The sequence below is a fragment of the Eupeodes corollae genome, chromosome 1 (genome assembly GCF_945859685.1).
Source record: "Eupeodes corollae chromosome 1, idEupCoro1.1, whole genome shotgun sequence".
NCBI classification, from domain to species: Eukaryota; Metazoa; Arthropoda; class Insecta; order Diptera; family Syrphidae; genus Eupeodes; species Eupeodes corollae.
The window spans coordinates 65,029,748-65,051,091 of NC_079147.1; the positions used below are offsets into that span (position 1 = coordinate 65,029,748).

At 33.2% G+C, this 21,344-nt stretch overlaps 1 protein-coding gene across 7 annotated transcripts; it reads right to left on the bottom strand.

Moving 5' to 3' along the window:
• Positions 1-2,082: 2,082 nt before the first annotated feature.
• On the bottom strand, positions 2,083-21,309 carry LOC129942574 (carcinine transporter-like). Of its 7 annotated transcripts, none has more exons than XM_056051575.1 (11): positions 21,115-21,309; positions 14,790-15,163; positions 14,613-14,725; positions 14,366-14,528; positions 9,768-9,944; positions 9,540-9,689; positions 3,457-3,681; positions 3,046-3,173; positions 2,791-2,877; positions 2,397-2,731; positions 2,083-2,321 (listed from the first exon to the last, which is right to left on the bottom strand). In XM_056051575.1, the coding sequence occupies exons 2-11, from the start codon at positions 15,047-15,049 to the stop codon at positions 2,241-2,243; spliced, it is 1,719 nt and encodes a 572-aa protein (XP_055907550.1). In that variant the 5' UTR covers positions 15,050-15,163; positions 21,115-21,309; the 3' UTR covers positions 2,083-2,240. The 7 variants fall into 7 exon arrangements, with proteins under 7 accessions (XP_055907550.1, XP_055907547.1, XP_055907548.1 ...); XM_056051572.1 differs by lacking the exon at positions 21,115-21,309 and adding an exon at positions 15,629-15,743; XM_056051573.1 differs by lacking the exon at positions 21,115-21,309 and adding an exon at positions 15,531-15,678.
• Positions 21,310-21,344: the final 35 nt, after the last annotated feature.

Sequence of the window (21,344 nt, forward strand, 5' to 3'; positions counted from 1 at the left end):
TTTTAGAAAGATATCTGCGAGTGCGTGTCTACGTACATTCGTTCGTTCGTGACGTTTTTTTCGTCGTCCACAGCTCAAGAACCAGAAAAGATATCGATTTTAATTAAATTTTGTTATACAAATAATAAGAAAGAAAGATGCAGAAAGGGTTCTCAAGAAAATTGCGGTGGTGTTTTTTTTTTACCACTGCAGTTGAAAAAAAGGTGAACATTTAATTAAATCTTAATATCTCATGACCCAAAAACGATAGAGATTTGAATTAAATTTAAAAAAAAAAGGCTGGGATGCGACCCACACTGATAACTTCCTATCCCGTCTGTCGATTTGTCTTGCTTAAAAATTTGTCTATATGTACTCGTATCAATTTTTACCAAATTTAAGTATTTTTTTTGTACTGGACTGTTGGCTTTTTATATAAAAATTACTGAATATCAAAAACAATATTTTCTGTGAAATAAAATGAGTTTGAAGCCAATATTTTTAATTTTTAAAAAGCTATTTGAGTCGAATGTAAATTTTTACCAAGTTTTAGTATTTTTTTTTTAGAGTTTTATTTTTTTTTAAAAAACTGTCAATTCGATTTTTTTTTTCAAAATTTTACCGAATGTTGAAAACAATATTTCTTATAAGTAAAAATTAGTAAGAAGCTATTATCTCAAAAGACATTTGAGTCGAAAATCATTTTTTACCAATTTTTGTTAATTTTTTTTCAGTTTTAATTTTTTTGTAAAAAAAACTGTCAATTCGATTTTTTTCAACATAACGTACGGACGTACGAACGTACGCACACACGCACGCACAGACATCTTTCTAAAAATATTTTATTTCGACTCTAAATGTCAAAATTTTCAATTTTACAAATCGGACCCATTACAATAACTTCCTATGGGCAGTTAATAATATTTTAACGTGATACCAAACAAGTACATTTTTTGAAAAAAATTCAACTAATGCTTTTTTTATAAATCAAAACAAAACTGAAAAAAATGTTGTCACTTCGGAAATTTTACGAACTTAAAATGATTTTATCTCCAAAACAATTTTGTGCAACGAAAAATAACGTTTTTAACATCTGGTAAGATTTTGAGAAAAATCGAACAGATAGTTTTTTTTTAAATAAAATCCTCAAAAAAACATTACTCAAAGTCAAAAATTGAATTTCGACTCAAATATCTTTTCAAAACCTTGAGATATTGGCTTTTAATAATTTTATCTTATAAGAAATATTTTTTTCAACATTCTGAAAAATTTTGAGAAAAATTGAATTGACAGTTTTGTTTACAAAAAATAAAATCATAAACAAAAAAATTAATAAAAATTGGTAAAAATTTACATTTGACCCAAATAACTTTTAAAAATTTAATTTATAAAAATCCAACAACGTTTTTTCATAAAAAAAATAAAATCTACAAAAAATGGAACGCAAAAGTTCATGTTCGATTATTAATATAATTAATAATAAATTAACAAACGCTACTTAAATTGGTAAAAATTTGTTTTCGACTTAAAATCTATTTAACAAAACAAGATTTTCAAACCAACATTTTTTTTATATGAAAATAAATGTTGGTAATTTTAAAATTTTTAAGAATAATTCAATTTACAACTTTTTTAACCCAACATGAAAACCTTCAAACTTTTAAGCAAGACAAATCGACAGACGGGATTGGAAGTTATCAGTGTGGCTCGCATCCCAGCCTCCTTTTTTTAAATGGAATGTTCCTGTAGTCATCAAAATAATGGTCTCTTGATACTTTCAAGTTTAAAAAGGCTTTATAAATGTTCAGAGAAATAAGAGTTATTTATCGTATTTTCAATCGGTTTCTGGTAACGAAAGTTTGTTCATTTAAAATTTTACTTCAATATAAAGTCTCAGTAACTAATGAACTATTGTAAAATGATGTTTGGTTTTGAATTTCCTTTATATTTTTTAAATAATAGGATTCTTTTTACCGCATTTGAACTTAATTCGATTCTAATGAATTAAAGAAGATTTTATTTATTCTATTTCTAAATCATTATTTCTTCGTCATTCCTTCTCTTGAAAAAAAAAACTTTAAAAATTTTAAAGAAAAGTCTTAGTTTGAACGTTTTTGACCTAGTCATGCATTTTATTTACATTAATTTAATTTTTTCTTAAAGAAAAATTTCAATTTCAAAATCCTGTTTTTTTTTGTTACAAAAAATAAATTCTTAACTCAGAAACCAATGCATTTTTGTTTATTTACAAACAAAGTATTTTATGGCGCGTATTTGGTTTGATTAAGTTTTTCGTCCTCAGAGCTATGATGGCAACGCGGCTTTGGTAAGCTAAAGAATTTCTAAAAATTAGAAAAAAAAAAGAAAAAGAAAATTAGTTTTACATTTTCAAAAGAGTCAAAAAAATCGGTGCGTACCTGATTCTTTCCAAATGCTTTTGCTTCTTCCAGCGTATCTGGAAGCCTATTGTGTAACGTCTCAGGTAAAAAGAACCCACTTACTCCAGCAACCAAAAACATTAAGCCCAATATCAAATACGGGTATCGTATATCATATTTTGTACCTAAATGCACTAAATATGGAGCTAATACTCCCACGGAATTGTACAAAATTGTACCTAAAGCAATGCCTGTTTGACGCAAACATGTTGGATAGATTTCTACAGATTGTAAACTTAGCAGAAAATATACAACAGCAGTGAGGAATTTTATGAAGGCAGCTATTAGCGTCATCAAGTATTTGTATTCTGAATCTGTAACAAATATTAGAGGTCATCAACAAAATAAAGCATAGATTTGTTTTTTAATTTACCTTGAAACAAGACTATGACTGGAAAACAGGCAAAGAAACATATCAAATATGAAATGCTGTTAGTGAGTCGACGACCATATCTGTCACCTGAAGAACAAAAAAGAAGAAGGGTTAGGCTAGATTTTCAATACAAATTTTTACTAAATTAATCTAAAAATATTATAAAAGTTTTAAAAGTTGTATAAACGCTGTAAATGAGATTTCGTTATTTTCTTAACTTTTTGCTTTTTTTCGAAAAAATCTAAATCAACTCACCCAAATATTTGCCAACAATACACGCAGGAAGTTCCACAAAATTTTGTAGTGAAAAATTCAAAAACGGATTTCCTCCCATACGTGAGCTAAATAATACCAACGTAAAGTACGAAATTGCTAGCACGCACCTTTTAATAGAAATAAAAAATAAATAAATAGGTTAGTGGTATTTGAAACAACAAAATAAAATAAACAGTAATATTGATTTTATTTAAAGGTAAACTATTTGCAATGTTTTAGAATGCAAAATATTGAAAATGCATATGATTTTAAATACAAACACACAATTATGTATTTATAAACATTGAATATGCGTGTTTAAGCAAATAAAATTATTTGATTCAATATTTTTCAAACAAAATTTAGCTTTTAGCTGATAATAAAATATATTTCTGGAATTGTAGAACTTACCAACTGAATCCCATGATGATTGTATTTTTGGCTATACGCCACCCACTGAATAGGGATGCCACACCAATGACCTTCTCCTCCTCTAAATTTCCATATAGCTCAACTAATTCTTTTTCGGTGATTGTGATGCTTCTTCTATTCAAATATGCAATTCTTTTGAGCTGTACCAAAGCGTCTGCGAAGCGTCGTTTGCTAATCAGCCATCTAGGTGATTCTATAGCGTACCTATAGGATAAGTTAGAAATTAATTAAATTAATGTTTTTTGCCACTTTTTAAACCAAAAGTGGGTTTAAGATTTTAGTTCAATGCATATTAAAGCCATCAATCGAATCATTGTTACATCCATTCAAATTTACTTTTTGGTAAAGCTTACGAAATTCTCTTAGAGTTTTTAATATACGTTTAACATTTGAATTTTGTAAAAAAATGGTGACCCATTTTCGAGATATGGAATTTGAAGAAAAAATGGGCCCGTAAACGATCGGAATCACCCAGGTGCTCAAAGTTCATGACCATAGACAACGCCGGTCGCTCTGTTTGTTCGCTGACTGGGCTTCGAATCGTTTGGAAGTGAACCCTAATTTTGGCCGAATAATCATCTCTAGTGACGGGGTGCATTTTTGGATGAATGGCTGTGTTGACAAGTAAAATTGCAGTATATGGGACAAGTCTAACACACGAGTTCACCAGGTGATAATGCATCCTCAAAAAGTTGCCGTTTGGTGTGGATTTTGGGGTGGGGTCGTAATTAGTACTTTTTTGAAAACGACGTTAGTGAAATGATCACCGTCAAAAACGAGTGCTACATAACAATGGTAACTAATTTCTTGTGTCCCAAATTGAACCATATGGACTTACACTTCATGTGGTTCCAGCAGGACGGTGGCGTTATGTGCCACACAACAAACGCCACGATTGACTTTTAGCTACACTTCTTAATGTGAGCTTTCTGGAAGTCGCAATTCTAAGCAAATAAACCACAATCAACCGATGCCTTTAAGGTGTACAAAGCACAGGCCATTGGACCACTCGGATCCGGAATATTTAATTCAAGTTAAATGGCTGGCCCAGATGATATTATGTCTTTTTTGATTGAAAAATGCTTTTCGTAAGTTGAACCTTTTCAAATAATATTATATGTATAAGGACATTTTTTTAACTATTAGAAATTATCGTAAAAACTCCAATTTTTAAAGCAAGTCCAAGGGAAAAAATGTTAAACTACATTAAAAAACTTTCTGCCATATCAAAACATTAAGAGCTTATTATTAAAGAGAACATTTATTTCTATTTATTTCAAATGTGTCCTTTTTTAGAAAACATGTGTCTGATGCTTTAGAATGGATGTCATTTACGAGTATACAGACTTTCAAAATCCTTTTGATAGTATTTATGGTCAGTAAATAAATCAATAAGAAAACAGTTTGGAGAGCAAATATTTAGCAACGCATTAGCTTCTATATCTGCGGAGGTAAGACAAGAGATACTACTTAGTGGGATCTTTTTGCAGTCATAACTATTCTGAACAAGAAGAGGAGTCGTTCTTTGACTTCCAAAGTGTGCAGAAGTGTTTACAGATTTATCTCAAAGTTAAAATAGTGCAAGTGCAAGTGATAAGTAAAAATCAAAGTTCGCAGTTTGCCACCATAGGAATTAACAATCGATAGCCCAGTGGAGGTGGCGTCAGAAGGTAATCCCTTGTTATTGACGAAGGTTGAGCTTCAACTCATCTTCAATTCAAAAAAAAATAAAAAGTCAGCAGGTGTCGATGGTATATCCAACGTGGTACTAAGACATTTACCGATGGAAGCAATTGACATTTACACCACGCTCTTCAATAATGCACTGAATAATGCATATTTTCCAGTGCATTGGAAGACCGCTGTGGTTCATCCTCTCCCGAAAAAGGGAAAGAACAACTCCAAAGTGTCAAATCTTCGTTCGATAAGTCTTCTTCCGAGCATCAGCAAAGTTTTCTAAAAGATCATTAATAGGGCTCTGAGTAAGTGGGCTGCGGACAACAAAATAATTCCGGATAAACAGTTCGGGTTCAAGGCGGGTCATGATCATAACACAATTCATGCTGCGTCGAAACTCGTTTCTGATATCCAATGGAATAAATCAAAACAACAATGCACAGGTGCTGTTCTGGTTGATTTGGAAAAGGCCTTTGACACCGTATGGTTAGAGGGTCTTTACCTAAGACTGAGCAGGCTTGGCATAAGCAAGCCACTGTTGTATATACTTTATGATATGCTTAACGGTAGAAAGTTTGTTGTCAAAAGTGGCAATGTAACTTCTACCACAACATTCTCAATTAAAAATGGTCTTCAATAGGGAGCGGTGAATTCGCCGATTCTCTTCAGCATTTACACTAGCGATCTGATAGGTAGTCTTACAAAAGCAATTGCGTACGCCGACGATCTAATTGCGTACAGAACGGCCCGAAAGGTTGAGGTTATTAGAATTCTCTTGCAGCGTGATTTCGACCAGAAGTCAGAGACAATTCTGTTCCGGACTCCGTTGGCTAGGGCCACGAGGGATACGTGTAAGAATTGGCGCAAGATGGTCATCGTTGATCTTCACGGGCAGCCATTAGCGAGCAAAAGTGTAGTGAAGTACCTCGGTATCTGGTTAGATCAGTATTAATATTTCGATAGACATATAAATGCTGCTCTGACCAGGGCCAGAGGAGCCTTCGCTCTGACGAAACGACTGTTTTTTAGCAGTCGGCTTGACCCCAGAGTGAAGGTAATTTGCTACATGGCCCTCATACGGCCAATGATCGTGTATGGTTGTCCTGTGTGGTTCAACGTTGCCCCTTCCCAGATGGAGAAGTTTTGGGTGTTCGAGCTGCAGTGTTTACGACGCTGTACCGGATTATATCGAACAGCCGAATCGATAGGGTGAAGCAGGAGAACCAGTTTTGGTGGCTTCAATCGGCACTTGATAGTGGGTAGTTGGGGTGGGGTTTTAAGCTTTGGCCGGCTTACATACTGTTTAATAGTATTAGGGTTTAGTTTTATGTTGAATAGGCATGGTGACACGAAAAAAAAAAAAAAAAAACAAAAAAAAAAGACAACAAAATATGAAAACACAAAAATGTTAGATAGTTAGATTTGCTGCTGTGGTTGTTCTAGTTTTAAGTAGTTTATAGGTAGAATAGGCAGTTTAAGTTAGTTTTCAGTTTTATTTAAGGACTTTATTTTAAGTAGTTTGTAAGTAAAAATAAAAAAGGATATTGATATTAGTTTTTTTTCAACATTTCTAATAAATACAAAATAAATAAAATTTAAATGAAGTTAAAAAGATCTTAGGGCCGAAAGGCATTAGTTTTAAGTGTTATAGTTTAATTTAGAGTGTCCGTATGGGACCATTAAGTTAGTTGTAAGTTATGGATAACTAGGCTAGTTTTATGAATTTTTGTCTAGCTTTAAGATAGGTTTAAGATTGAATTAATAAAAATGAATTTAAAAAAAAAAAAGAAACAAGAAGAGAAAGACTCAAATTTACAGCAACTGATTTGAAAAACATAATTCTTGTGTTCTCACTAATAACTAGTTTATGTATGCCAAATCAATGTCTTAATAACTCTAAGACATGATTAATGTCTGAAAACAAAATCAAGCAAAGTGGGGCTAGATTAAATACGCTATATCATCAGCAAAGCCAACTATTTTACTTTTTAAATTAAGAAAAAATGTTAATACGTTGCCACCTATTTTGACAATCTGTTTTCTATTTTTAAGATAAGAACAAAATTAATTAAGCATAAAGCCTCTGAATTCAGCTTTCTTTAACTTTCTGTTGAGGCTGCTGCGACAATTTTGTTTATATTTTTGACATCGGTTTTGCTAAGTGTTCTATTGAAGTAGTATGTTCATCGATCTTAAGCTTTATTCTACATAAATAATGTATTTTAAATAAAACCATAAATAGACTATTGTATTGTAGAGTTTCAAAAAATCGAATAGAAAAAGATCAAAAAGCTTTTACCAGATTTTGAGTTAGACAATAAAATTGGAATTTACGAAATATTCGACGCAGACAATTGTTTCATATTCCTTTGCACAGAAATAATTATGGTTCAAATTAAATATTTTCAAGATGTTGGAAATTATTTAATATTAAAATTTAATTTAGATATAAGTCTTGAAATAAATGTATGTAAACTACAATTAATTTAAAATTTAAATATTGGTTCATATAATAAAGGGTGATTTTTTTGAGGTTAGGATTTTCATGCATTAGTATTTGACAGATCACGCGGGATTTCAGACATGGTGTCAAAGAGAAAGATGCTCAGTATGCTTTGACATTTCATCATGAATAGACTTACTAACGAGCAACGCTTGCAAATTTCAGTGACTGGGCCCTAGAAAAGTTGGCAGAAAATCCGTTTTTTTATCGACAAATTTTGTTCAGCGATGAGGCTCATTTCTGGTTGAATGGCTACGTAAATAAGCAAAATTGCCGCATTTAGAGTGAAGAGCAACCAGAAGCCGTTCAAGAACTGCCCATGCATCTCGAAAAATGCACTGTTTGGTGTGGTTTGTACGCTGGTGGAATCATTGGACCGTATTTTTTCAAAGATGCTGTTGGACGCAACGTTACGGTGAATTGCAATCGCTATCGTTCAATGCTAAAAACTTTTTGTTGCCAAAAATGGAAGAACTGAACTTGGTTGACATGTGGTTTCAACAAGATGGCGCTACATGCCACACAGCTCGCGATTCTATGGCCATTTTGAGGGAAAACTTCGGAGAACAATTAATCTCAAGGAATGGACCGGTAAGTTGGCCACCAAGATCATGCGATTTGACGCCTTTAGACTATTTTTTGTGGGGCTACGTCAGGTCTTAAGTCTACACAAATAAGCCAGCAACTATTCCAGCTTTGGAAGACAACATTTTCAAAGAAATTCGGGCTATTCCGGCCGAAATGTTCGAAAAAGTTAGCCAAAATTGGACTTTCCGAATGGACCACCTAAAACGCAGCCGCGGTCAACATTTAAATGAAATTATCTTCAAAAAGTAAATGTCATGGACCAATCTAACGTTTCAAATAAAGAATCGATGAGATTTTGCAAATTTTATGCGTTTTTGTTTTTTTAGGAAGTTCTCAAGCTCTTAAAAAATCACCGTTTACAATCTGTGAGAGGAAACTCGATAGATGAACAAATAAATAAATAAATGTGAAGCCATGGTTTGGGTTTTAGGGGCGAGAAGAGCTAGACAGACAGACAGTCGGAGAATCGTGGGGCACACTGCTTTCGACTTCCTCACCATCATAATGCCACGTTTAATTAAAATTTATAGTCCCTATACGTGTGAAGTAAAAAGTGGCTGCGATGCTACCTAAACCTAAATTTTAGGAAGAATATAAGATTAATTTCAATATATTCCCAAGATATTTTAACCTAAGACCAATTTGTATCAGTTTGCAAAATGTTAAGTTTAATTGAAGTCGCTAGCGTTATAGCAGAGATATTTGAAGTCAACCAAATTTTGAATTTATTTATTATTATAGTAACAATGAAGTCAATATTTCTGTCGATTATTTCGATATGACCGACGAAAAAGGTACACTCACACTTCACACATACAGACATCTCATTTAAATCTTAGATTTAATGGACCTTCTCATATGGGAATTGAAAAATAATAAACTCTTTTGAAGAAATATTTGATTCAAATTTAAAAATTTAAAACTGTGGCTATTTCTAGGGTTTTAATACTAGAACAACAACGAGCTGGAAATTACATATGTTTTACGGGTGCTAATCGATAATTACATTCCTATATTTGTGGTACTTAGTATTTGGTTCTTTCATGTTAATTGAAAAATTTTCTACCGATACTGAAATTCGGACATTTACAGAGCCGATGCAGGTTCTTCATTTTTTTTAAATTATTTTTTGTGGCCACACATTTTAACGAAAAAAGTAAACTAATAATGTTCTATCTCATTATATTTGTTATAAGATTTTATAAAAATATCTAGGATAATGGGTTTTGAGTCTTAAGTTTAGGGATTTAAAAAAAAAATATGAATTAAGAGTTAATTTGCTCAATATACGTACTTGTAAAAAAATAGCACTAATGCAGTTGGTAGAGTTGTTATACAAAGGAATGGAATCCAATCTCTAAGCCACCAGTAGAAAAAGGGCATGAATGTTGTCCCCAGGAACCATCCAACACTTTGATACATTGCAATATTTGATCTTTCATCTCTTTTGTGTTAAAAAAATAAATATTTTTAGTTTTATGAATATTTAGTGGAATGTTTCAATCATAAATGTTATACTTACTCGCCTGAAATTTCCATTGCAATCACTGCAGGAGACTGAAATAAACTATTTACAGTGAGTGCTGCCAAACTGGATGTTAGCACAAACATCGTAAATGAAGAAGGAGTAAATATGCACACGAATCTTCCAACTGTTGATAACACAACGCCAATGTAGTAAACAAAACGACGACCATATCTAAAAAACAAAACATGTATAAATCATATTAAAACATCATGATAAAAAAGGTATTAATTTATAAACACATTTATTTTGTGTTTTGGTCAAAATCAGATATAATAAATAAAGTACTAAATTACTAGATTTCTCAGACTTATAGAAAACATTTTAGATTCCTTGAATTGAACAATTTTTATGTTTAATAATTTAAAAGTAGAGAATGCAAGAAAGAAAAAATACAGCACCAAATAAGTTCGTCAGTTTTCATTTTTAACAAGATATCGAAGCTTGCTATTTATTATGTTGCTTGCCATTTTAAATCTCTTTAAAAATAATATGAATTTTGAGTCAATATTATAAAGAATTAATTTCCATCAACGACTTGTTGTTTTTTTAATTCTCAAACGTATCTCGTATCGAATCGAAACTAAAAAAAACGCCTAACGCGAATCTGCTGAAAACCTTAACTTCCAAGTTTGAAGTCAATCGACCCAATGGTTTAGGCTGTAGGAGCGTGGACAGACAGACAAAACCGACCGGACGGAATCGCGGGACGTATCTCGTATCGAATCGAAACTAAAAAAAACGCCTAACGCGAATCTGCTGAAAACCTTAACTTCCAAGTTTGAAGTCAATCGACCCAATGGTTTAGGCTGTAGGAGCGTGGACAGACAGACAAAACCGACCGGACGGAATCGCGGGACCCACTTTTTTCGGCTTCTCTACCATCGTAATATCATGTTTGATTAAAATCTCGAGTTCGAAATTTTGCACGAATGCAAAGCTTGCCATATAGTTCCTATATGTCGCAAGTAAAAAATAATGGGCTATGGAACCTTTACTTTTCAGAATTCTAATGATATAAAACTATAATTTAGTTTGAAAAGTTAATTTTATTTTTACTGTTGTTAAATTCTTGGAAAAATAGAATTGATTTAATGGATTTTAATTTATTATTACCTTTGTGCAATGTGCACTGGGCATTAGGCTTAAACTAAATTGAAAAAGAAAAGTCAATTCATTTTTTTTTAATAGTTGAGGATCAACGAACAATTTTAGAAATATAAACGAAGACTTCCAAATGAAAGTCACAATGAAAATAAATGGTCATGGAAAATTGAAAATGTACATTAAGAATGAAACAAATTTAAATCATAGATTTTATTATTTTTGGATTACGAGCTTAAATTGAAATATCGTTTTTTGAATATTGACTTAGGAAATTTTAATTTAGTTTGTGAACGCAATTTTTCAATAAACTTCAAGCTGTTAATATAAATTAATTCAATAAAGTCAAAATTTTTAAATGTAATGTGTAATTGGAAAAAAATAGTGTTCCATTGAACATTTGTCATACATTAAAAAATAAAGCAAGAAAACATAATAAGTAACAGCTAAAAATAGCAAAAACATTGACATTTCTTTTGATTCCGATAGACAAACGTCAAAGAGCAAAAAACGCTGATAGAACTACTTTCTTTAAATTTCTGGGTTAAGAACTTGTGAATTTAAAATTATATTAAACTTATTTGTGAATAAACTTATTAGATAAACGATCTAGTTGCAGGCTTATAAAAGAATCTAATCTATTGGGAACACAATCATTATATTTAATTAATTTAGTTTAATTTAATGATTACATTCACTGAATTCACTTTAAGATTGTGACTTAACAATTTTCAATCACGAATCACTTAAGCTTAAAAAGACTTATACATTTTTATTGGTGACATACATAAAGCCAAGTTTTATATTCGTAAACAAATTCGAACTTGAGATCGTACATAACATTATGTTGGTAGAGAAGACGAATACAGTGCCATGTCTATTTGTTCTCGCCCCCACAGCCCAAGCCATTGGGTCGATTGACTTCATGTTTGGAAATTAGGGTTTTTAACCGAGTCGCATTGGACATAGTTTACTTTATTTCTTAGGTTTTTACTTGAGAATTAAATTGTATTTATTTGGAATTTGTTTGAATTGAACAAAAAAGCAGCTGACCACCGTTTTAATGAACAGCAAAATATTGACCTCCCAAGGGTACCAGCTACGAACCAAAGCCTGTAAGGACGATCAGGAGAACGCCGCAGTCTACGTTGAGAATATGGAAAGACCACTTCTCCGAATTATTTAACGGCGTTGACTAACCGAATTCCGCTGTAAGGGAGATAAAACCACTCAGCCTAGGCAACGCAGATCAACAATTCCGCTTACCCGACCTCGACGAAGTGAAGATGGCTATATCTAACAAAGCTATGCTGGAGCTGACGGCATTGCTGCCGAACTTTTTGAAGCAGCAGGGGATGACATGGTACGGAGCATGCATCAACTCATCTGCAAAAACTGGTCGTAATAAAGCAGATACATAAAAAAGGAGACCCTCTAAATTGCGCCAACTACAGAGGCATCAGTCTCCTTGACATTGCATATAAGATCCTCTCTGCCGTATTGTCTGAAGCCGTTTGTCAAAAACCTGATAGGTCCTTATCAGAGTGGCTTCAGACCAGGAAAGCCCACTATCGACCAAATATTCAAACTACGGCAGATCTTGGAAAAAACCCAGGAGCTTCAAATCGATACCCATCATCTGTTTATCGATTTTAAAGCCGCGTATGACAGCATCCATAAGGAAGAACTCTACAGGGCAATGTCTAGTTTTTTCATCCCTGTCAAACTTATCCGTTTGTTCAGAATGACGATGGAGAATGCATGCTGCTCTATCAAGGTCGGAGAAGATCTCACCGATGCATTTGATGTCAAAAAAGGTTTTAGACAAGACTATGCACTGTAATGCTTCTGGAAAGAGTTTGGCAAAACTCAACCGTCAACACAAGAGGTACAATCTTCTAGATAAAAGCGTGATTTCAGTGGAGCATTTTTGAGCATTGCATTGTCCATAAAGGAGCAAAACCAAGTAAATGCTGTCATCAAAAAAGGACATTTACGACTGACAAAATATCAACATGGACAGTTAGAACTTTAAAGTAGGTAAGGACTTTGTCTACCGCTTTTAATTTAGAAAACGACACTAGCGCTAAATTCAAACTCTTGCAAATCGCTGCTTTTTTGGACTTAGAAAGCAAATGAGTAGTAAAATCCTCTCTCGGGCATTCACAATCAGCATCTTTAAGACACTCATCATCTCCGTTTTCATTTATGGCGTTGAGACCTGGACCCTATCAAAGAAAGATGAGAGCGTCTTGGGATGCTTCAATAGAATGATGATTTTTCGTCCTGTATGCATAGGTGGAGAATGAAGGAGAAGATATAACGACGAACTGTCAAATAAATAAATTGGATGGCGCAACAGTCCGTTGAGAACTAGGGCCTAGTGACTGACAACTTACAACCATTCCTGTGTGAGAGTACTAATGTCAGGGATGGAAGGGACCTACAGTGAAAAAAACTTTAGATGGCATAGGCAGGAATCGAACAGAAGACCTTTCGCATGATAGTCCAACGCACTAACCATCATACACTACACTACCACTAACCTAGTTAACAGAATTAAAATCCAACGGCTTAGATGGCTTGGTCATGTAGAGTGAATGGACATCAACGCTCCAGCTCGGAAGGTCTTCGAATGCAATCCCCAGGGACGGCACAGTAGAGAAAGACCGCTACTCAGGTGGCTCACGCATGTGGGTGAAGACATCAACCAACTTGGCGTTTGAAACTGGAGACAGCTAGCTAGGAACCGAGCTGGCTGGAGAAGCATGTTGGTTGAGGCCCAGGTCCACCCTGAAATGTAGCTCCACCTTAAGTTAGTAACTAAGTTATAAGAGATTACATTCGAAAATATTGCATTTAATTGTGAGTGTCAACTATCATTTGATATTTGGTAAAACTTAAAACTTTTAATTATTCACCATTTCCTGGAGCAATTTAAATACTTAAACCATGTTATTGAAAATTTACTATTAAACGCAAGTAAACTCTGATAAATAATAAATAACACTGGTTGATAAAGTTTTGTTAATGGTTATAAAATTAAGCTATTCCGATAGGTTTTGATAGCTCTTAATTCAAATCCGATTACTCTATCACCTCAGATTTTTAAAATGTGGTTTTTTAAAATAAAAAAATATGAATTTTTAGGCTGTCAAAAGTCTTGAAGGATTGTTTTTAAAACTTATAATCCATGTCTTAATAATTCAGTTGAAATACTCAAATCTTCATAACCTATAAGATTTCACCTGTCTTACATAAAAATTAAGGAAACAAAGAACAATTTAAGCTGAAAAGGTTCTGATGCGATAGAAAAATGCTTAGGTCGTGTTTCAGATTTTCGACAACACAATCTTTTGTGTAACAGACAAAAAAACGTAATTTTGTCGACGAGTGTAATAGTTTTTAAAAAGTCAGTTGAAACCTAAGTATTCTAAGGTGAAGTGTTTAATTATCAATCATAAAGTAACTTTTTCATTCACCATACTTACGCGTCACCCAACTGGCCCAGGAACAATGCACCAACAACCTCGGAAATGCGATTGAATACAAACGTATTTGTAACATACAGCTCCTTTTCGCAGACCCAGTCTTCCTGGGTTGTTATCGTAGTCTCGTACCATGTTTTATCGTAAATATAACCATTAGAACAATCTGCAGAAAAAGAAAGAAACATTTTGAATCAATATTTAAATTTTCTTACTTTGTGCAAAATCAATCAAAATTTTCAGTACAAACCCTTGGTTGCCAGATTAGTATCATTGAATCCACTATAATTCTCCAATGTCGTGAAATTTTTATCGTACATCTGACATTTGCTGAATGTCATCACATTTCTATTATCTAGTTCTCTATAAAGACAAATTATAGTTTCTTTTAATTCCACCATTTCTATAGAATTTCTTACTGGTTTACTTTGGCAATGTTAGATCTCTCCATTGGTCCAATGTCAAATTGGTTTGATCCCTTCCTGGAACATTACACCAATGGTCGGGTTCATCCAAGGCCAGAAATATATTCATATAAATCATTGCTCCAAAGGCGGACAAGCCCAATATGAAAACCCATTTGTAGACTGTGTAAAACTTTCCATCACATCCAGCTTGTTCCATGATTTTGAGAAATGGATCTTTAATGATTTGTGTTTCATGGTTGTTGGATTTTTCTGTTTTCATTGTGCAGCTGTTTTAAGGTTTATATGTGATCACCTTGGAGTCTGTAAGTGAGTTTTGAGATTCCGGCAATTCTTTGAAATGCTGCACGATATTCAACAATTCACTGTGAATCTTCTGAAAAAAGAAAATTTATAATTGTAATAAAAATCAAGTTACCTATGTTTTATTTCTAACGAACAATAAATAAAAATGTTTCATGTTTCTTTCGTTTGCACAGTTTCTCTTGATGTACCTACCAAAATTTAATAATATTAATTTTTTTATTGTTTAATGTTTTTGTTGAGAATTTGTTTTATATTCATTTCGTTCCCATCTCTCAGTATTCAATTTTGTAATCAGTTCTAACCACAAAATTCTTTCTTTGTTTATAAATGCTTCGCCTTTTCACTGATTGTTTATAACTTTTATGTTGTTGCTATTTTAGTTCGTGTTTTTATTTGTAACAATACTAATTTTGAATTTAAGTATCAAAATAAAGCACTTGCAATAATATAACTCAGAGTTCAGACGCATGTTTCGACGATCATGGCCACAATCAAAGGTTCGTGCGAATTGTTTTTCTTTTTTTTATTTACTCACACATTTTCCATTGATTGCAATTCAAGCCTGTAACGCTGCACAATCTTTACTGTTTCCTATCATTTGATTTTACAAAATTATTTCTGGTGTTGGAACAGAAAATAATTTATTGTATAGAAAATGATAAGTTGTTGTTTTTGTTGGTGTAACTGCAGGGTCCAGCTGATAAGTTACTGATAATGCATTTAAGTGATTTTAAATTTTAATTAATTGATATACGCGGGAATGAGTTGAATGATTTGATTTGAAGTGCAAGTTCATTGTTAAATTTTCTAGAATGCAAAGTACTAGAATTAAAGCCGGTGAGATATTAAAAAAAAAACACTAACAAAAGGGTTTGAATACTTGAGGCTTAAGATGTACATGTAAACAAAACTTTAAAAACAGCAACAAACTAAGGACCCATATAAGTGCCGTAATCCCTTTAATTGCCCAAATAATATAAAATTATCTAGCTACTTCATAGACACGTGTGTTTATCTTTTAAGAAGAAATAATGCCATTAAATATTTAAATCAGATTTGCGAAATATTTAGATATTAAATGGTGAGTTATGAAGCTCCTGCCTGTCTTTTTACAACCTTACCAACTGCTGAAGTGAATTTATAAAAATTTATAGACACTATTGTTTAGAAATTCAGTATGAAAAGTGTTCGCACACAGGGTGTACCGTAAATTATGGTAAAATGTATATAGTCATAAACAAGGCCATAGCCTTTCAGAACTGTTAATTCACAGTAAAGGCTGTTTTTAAAATACTTTTTGAGTTTTAGTCCGCAGACAAAATATTTCTTCAAGAACTTTGCAGAATCGTTAAAGATTGTGGTCTTATAGCAAAACGGAGCCATCTTTTGGCGAAAGAAACTTAATGTCTCTAAATACGAATCGAAATTAAAATACAGTGAAACAAATTAAATCTTTTTAAGAAATGTATGTAGTTTAAGAACAAAAAAATGTTTGATATAAGCAACCAATATTAAAATATCCACATTTTCGTCTGCACTTTTGACTTGAATGCCAAGAGGAACTCCCAAGATGAAATCAACGGTTGTTTCTATACAGTTCCGATTAGGTTGACGTACTTCAAGAACACCTTATAGGGCTACTACGACATATTTGCAGCCTATGACTGGAGGTTATGCCAGCTCTCGCACTTGGAGTTAAATCAAGGACCTGGTCCTTCAGGTTGATGGTCGTGAGTCAGGGTGATTTCCTGACCGCATAAAGAAAACCCAGTTGCGAAGCACCATCAAGCCTTGGAAACGGACGAATTTACTCTTGACAACCCACCCAAATGAATAAAGGGCAACGAACTTCAGATATGCACATGGAATGTTAGGTCCCGTAACAAACCACGTGCAACCTAATAATTCGCGGAGGCGATAGACTGCTACAAAGCATCAGCCATCACCGCCATCCAGGATATACGATTTGATGGGCCGGGCAAAAAGAGGATGAAAAACTGCAGTATTTAGTATAGTGACTGCTACGGAGAAAACCAACAGCGCTTATTCGGATCCAGCTTTGTCATTGGAGCCAGACCTATACAACAAGTCTTGAGCTATAGGTGCATCAACGAGCGTCTCATGACCATCCGCATCAATGCCAAATTCGGCAATGTTAGCATAATATCCGCACTCGGCCCTACAAAAGAGAAGGATGACAACACTAAGGATATGTTCTTCAGGCTCTTTGACAAAACATATTAGAAGTGTCCTAGCTACAAACTGAAAATTGTCCCGGGCGATTTTAATGCCAAGCTAGGAAGGGAAGACATATTTGGTGGAATAATCAGGAAAAACAGTCTGCACGACAACGAACCAACCTTCACAAAGTAACTTGGAGTTCTCTAGATCAATCTTCCGTCAACCAGATTGACCATATTGCGATCGATGCTAGACACGCTTCCAGCCTGTCTTATGTCTAAACTTTCCAAGGAGCTTACATCGAATCCGACCATTACCTTGTTGTACCAGGGCATCACTTCGGGTTTCCAGACCCAAGGCAAAACAGGGAGAAGCTAAGAGAAGATACAACGTCGAAAGGCTACAATTGGAAGAGATCGAAAAATCCTTCTCCAACCGATTTACAAGTGGGGACATTGCCAAGATGCAATTAGAGAAGTTGCCTCTGACTTTCTGGGTTTCAAGCAACTACCAATAAGGAACCTTTGGTTTGATTAGGAATGTCGGAAGGCAAATGCACCCAAACACCAGGCATGCAAAGCAACGCTGCATAGAAGGACGAGAACTGCTCACGAGCTCTATGCGCAGAAGAGACGAGAGAAACACCGACTTCCCATAAGGAAACAGGAACAAGAACATACACTTAGAACTGAAAGTTGCAAATTAGAAAGTTGAAACACCATAGTGAAACCGCAGTCAATGCTAAGGATATCGAAGGACCTCTTCTGCAAACTGTGTAACGGTGACGATGAATTGAATATCATTTCACTGTCAGGCAGAATGATCCATTTAACTTGACGACGAATACCAATAATCTCGTCCTTCCGACTTAGACAAAGTAAAGATTGTCAAATCTAAGATAAAGTCTAACAAAGCCTCTGGAGCCGATGGCACTGAGCTCTTCAAAGCAGCTGGGGATAATTTGGTTAGGAGCATGCACCAACTTATCTGTATAAGATATGGTCGTAATAAAGCATGCCCAATGGATATAACTTCAGTATTGTTTGCCCAATTCTGAAAAAATGAGAACCTCTAAACTGCTTCAAATAAAACATTGCTTACAAAATCTTCTCTGCCGTATTATGTGAACGTCTTAAGCCAATAGTCAACAACTTGATTGGTCATTATAAGTTTGGTTTAAAACCAGAAAAGTCCATAGTCGATTAAACCCAAGAACATTAAATCGACACCCTCCATCTTTTCATCGATTTCAAATCCACATATAACAGCATCTACGGTGGCGAGCTGTATACAACCATGTTTAGTTTTGGCATCCCTGCTCTTGTCCGTTTGTGCAGAATGACCATGCAGAATTCAACAGAAACTTTCAATGTCAAAAAAGATTTTGACATCGCGCTATCATGCGATTTTTTTAACATCGCACTTGAGAGAACAGTACGTAACTTTGATTTAGTTAAGGACTTTGTCTACCTACGACTTTCCGCTACTAACAACACCAGCGCTGAGATCAAACAAAGAAAAACTCCTGCAAACCTCTGTTTCTTTCGGCTAAGTTTGCAATAGGGTATTTAAGCCCTCTCTTGAGCAGCCAAAGCGTCGCTATATAAAACCTTCATCATCCCGTCCTTCTATACGTTGCAGAAGCATGGACTATGACAGAAGAGGATGAAAGAACCTTGGGTCGTTTCGAGAAAACAGTCCTTCGCATGATCTACGGTCCGGTATGCATAGAAGTTGAGTAGATTAAAAGAGGGGATGACGAGCTGTACACTAACGTATTTTTAGCAATAAGGATAAAAGCCTAACGACTAAGATGGCTTGGCTAGGTCTCTCCGCAACTAGAGACATCTAGCTAGGGTTCGATTTTATATGGTCATATATTTTAATTTGTTAAGGGTATGAAACAGAAATTGTTTTTTCGAAGAGAACATTTTTTAACTAAAAAGTATTTGAATTTTTTTTGTTTCAAGAGCTTTATATTTTATACTTAGTTCTTAAAAGCATGAAATCATTTTAAAATAAACATTTTGTGTTCGGTGAAATTTAACTTAGCCTTTATACAAACAGATCCTTTTAAAAATTAAAGGAATCATCGCGGTCTTCTTTACATTGAATATTTAAGTAATAGTAGTAGGAAACTTTGCTCTCCGTGATTCTCATCATTTGGTAGCAGTATTACTATGGTATAGATTGTTACTGTTGATTAAGTTATTAAATGTGGGAATTTCCGGATTCAGAATTTTTTGATGCTGGATTTCGTTTTATATAAAACCAGATGCTAAAAGTTTTACATTTAACTTTAAAAGCAAATTCACGAAACCCACTTGTGCATATTCTTGCGCTCTTATTTCACAAATAATTTGAACTTCACTTCAGTCGATTCCATTCATTGAATATAAAGTTCTCATAGCAAAAGTTTTATCAACAAAGGTTGACAGCATAAGCGAGCACATCGTCGTAATAATAAACAAATAAACTATGCATATTATAGCTTATAAATAATAAATCATTTAGTGTACCATCTTAATGCTCAACATATCTATGTTTGCTCTGTCATAGAACGATCATATTTTATTGTTTTATTTCAGCTAACCAGCCGGTAGAATGATTCCTCAATTGTATGATACTTATTAGTTTTATGTTTATACTTTGTTTATTGCAATGAGGCAATACAAAAATTAGTGATAAAACGTGCTACATAATAATGTGTTATATAGATGATAGTGTGCTCTGATAGCAAGATAACAATGAGATTTATTTTATTTGGAGTGGAAAACTTTTTTGACTTTTGGACTGTGGTGTGAGATTCAGTTTTTAATCTTAAAACATGCTTAATTTTACTAATTGTAACATACTTTAAATCTTGAGTGCTAAAATTGCTTGATTATTTGTCCATATTGATGATTATTAGGTGGTTCAAATCACAAAGATAACTGTTTCTGGGCCTAATCGTCCATAGGCATAGTTAAAATAAATAAATATTTCATTTGATTGTATTGCTGATTTATAGATTTTAAATTTTATTTATCAATAAATCAAATGCAATATTTTTAGCTATAAGAGAATTAAATGAATAATTAGGTCGTACGTACTTGATCTCTAAAGCACTTTTTGCTAAAACAAAGCTAAATTCCTAACAGACAAACTTTGCTGCAGATATTAAGTTATTGATTTTAGTTCATAATTTAATTTGACAAAAGGATTAGCATGGACTTTCTTAAAGAAAAAAAGACTATTAAAAATCTTTAAAAAAAAAATCAAACAAAAAATTGAATTTAAAGAAGTGTTAAACCTTGAAAAGGACAATTTTGTTTAATTTTCATTAAAAAATTAATATTAACTTTGTTTTTCTAAGATTTTATTTTGAATAGAAATTTCATTAATTACATATGCTTATGAGCTGATATAATTTGTAATAAGAGTTTGTTGAACTCTTTTATTTAGAATGTCAAAATTAACAACAATCTTTCGTTTCTATTTGTTTGGATATTCGACGATATTTATTTTCGAACAAATATTAACTAATCAAAAAATATTTTATCAATGTACATACACATGTAGTTAAACCTTGGAGATTAAATTATAAGAACAGTAGTGTTTTTATTTGCTATAAGAAATACTTTCCTTATGTTTTGTACCTGATTTTTTAGTTTGCAAAAAGTTCTTAATGCTTGATTAACATGTCTACGAATGTCATTTGTTGGTACTAGAAGATGTTTTTTGAAATATAATTTTAATAAAATAGGAAAAATGTATGTGTTTGCTGTCAATTTGAAGAGAATTATAATGTAACCCATAGTTGGAATATTGTGTAGCTAGTTGTTATTATTAAAGTCTTACCAACAAAAGAACAACCCTTGTTTGATTTTGTGAGTTGAAATTATTGTTATCCAAATTTCACTGATTGACGGTTTTTAATATAAGAATGTATAATATCAAATAAATTGTTCTTTTTGATTTTTTACAACATATTTTTGTCTAAGAACTGTTCACTATCATTTTTAACGCGATTATACGTTAGCCATATACTCAAGACTATATCTACAGGTAAACTAATCAGTTCGAATTTA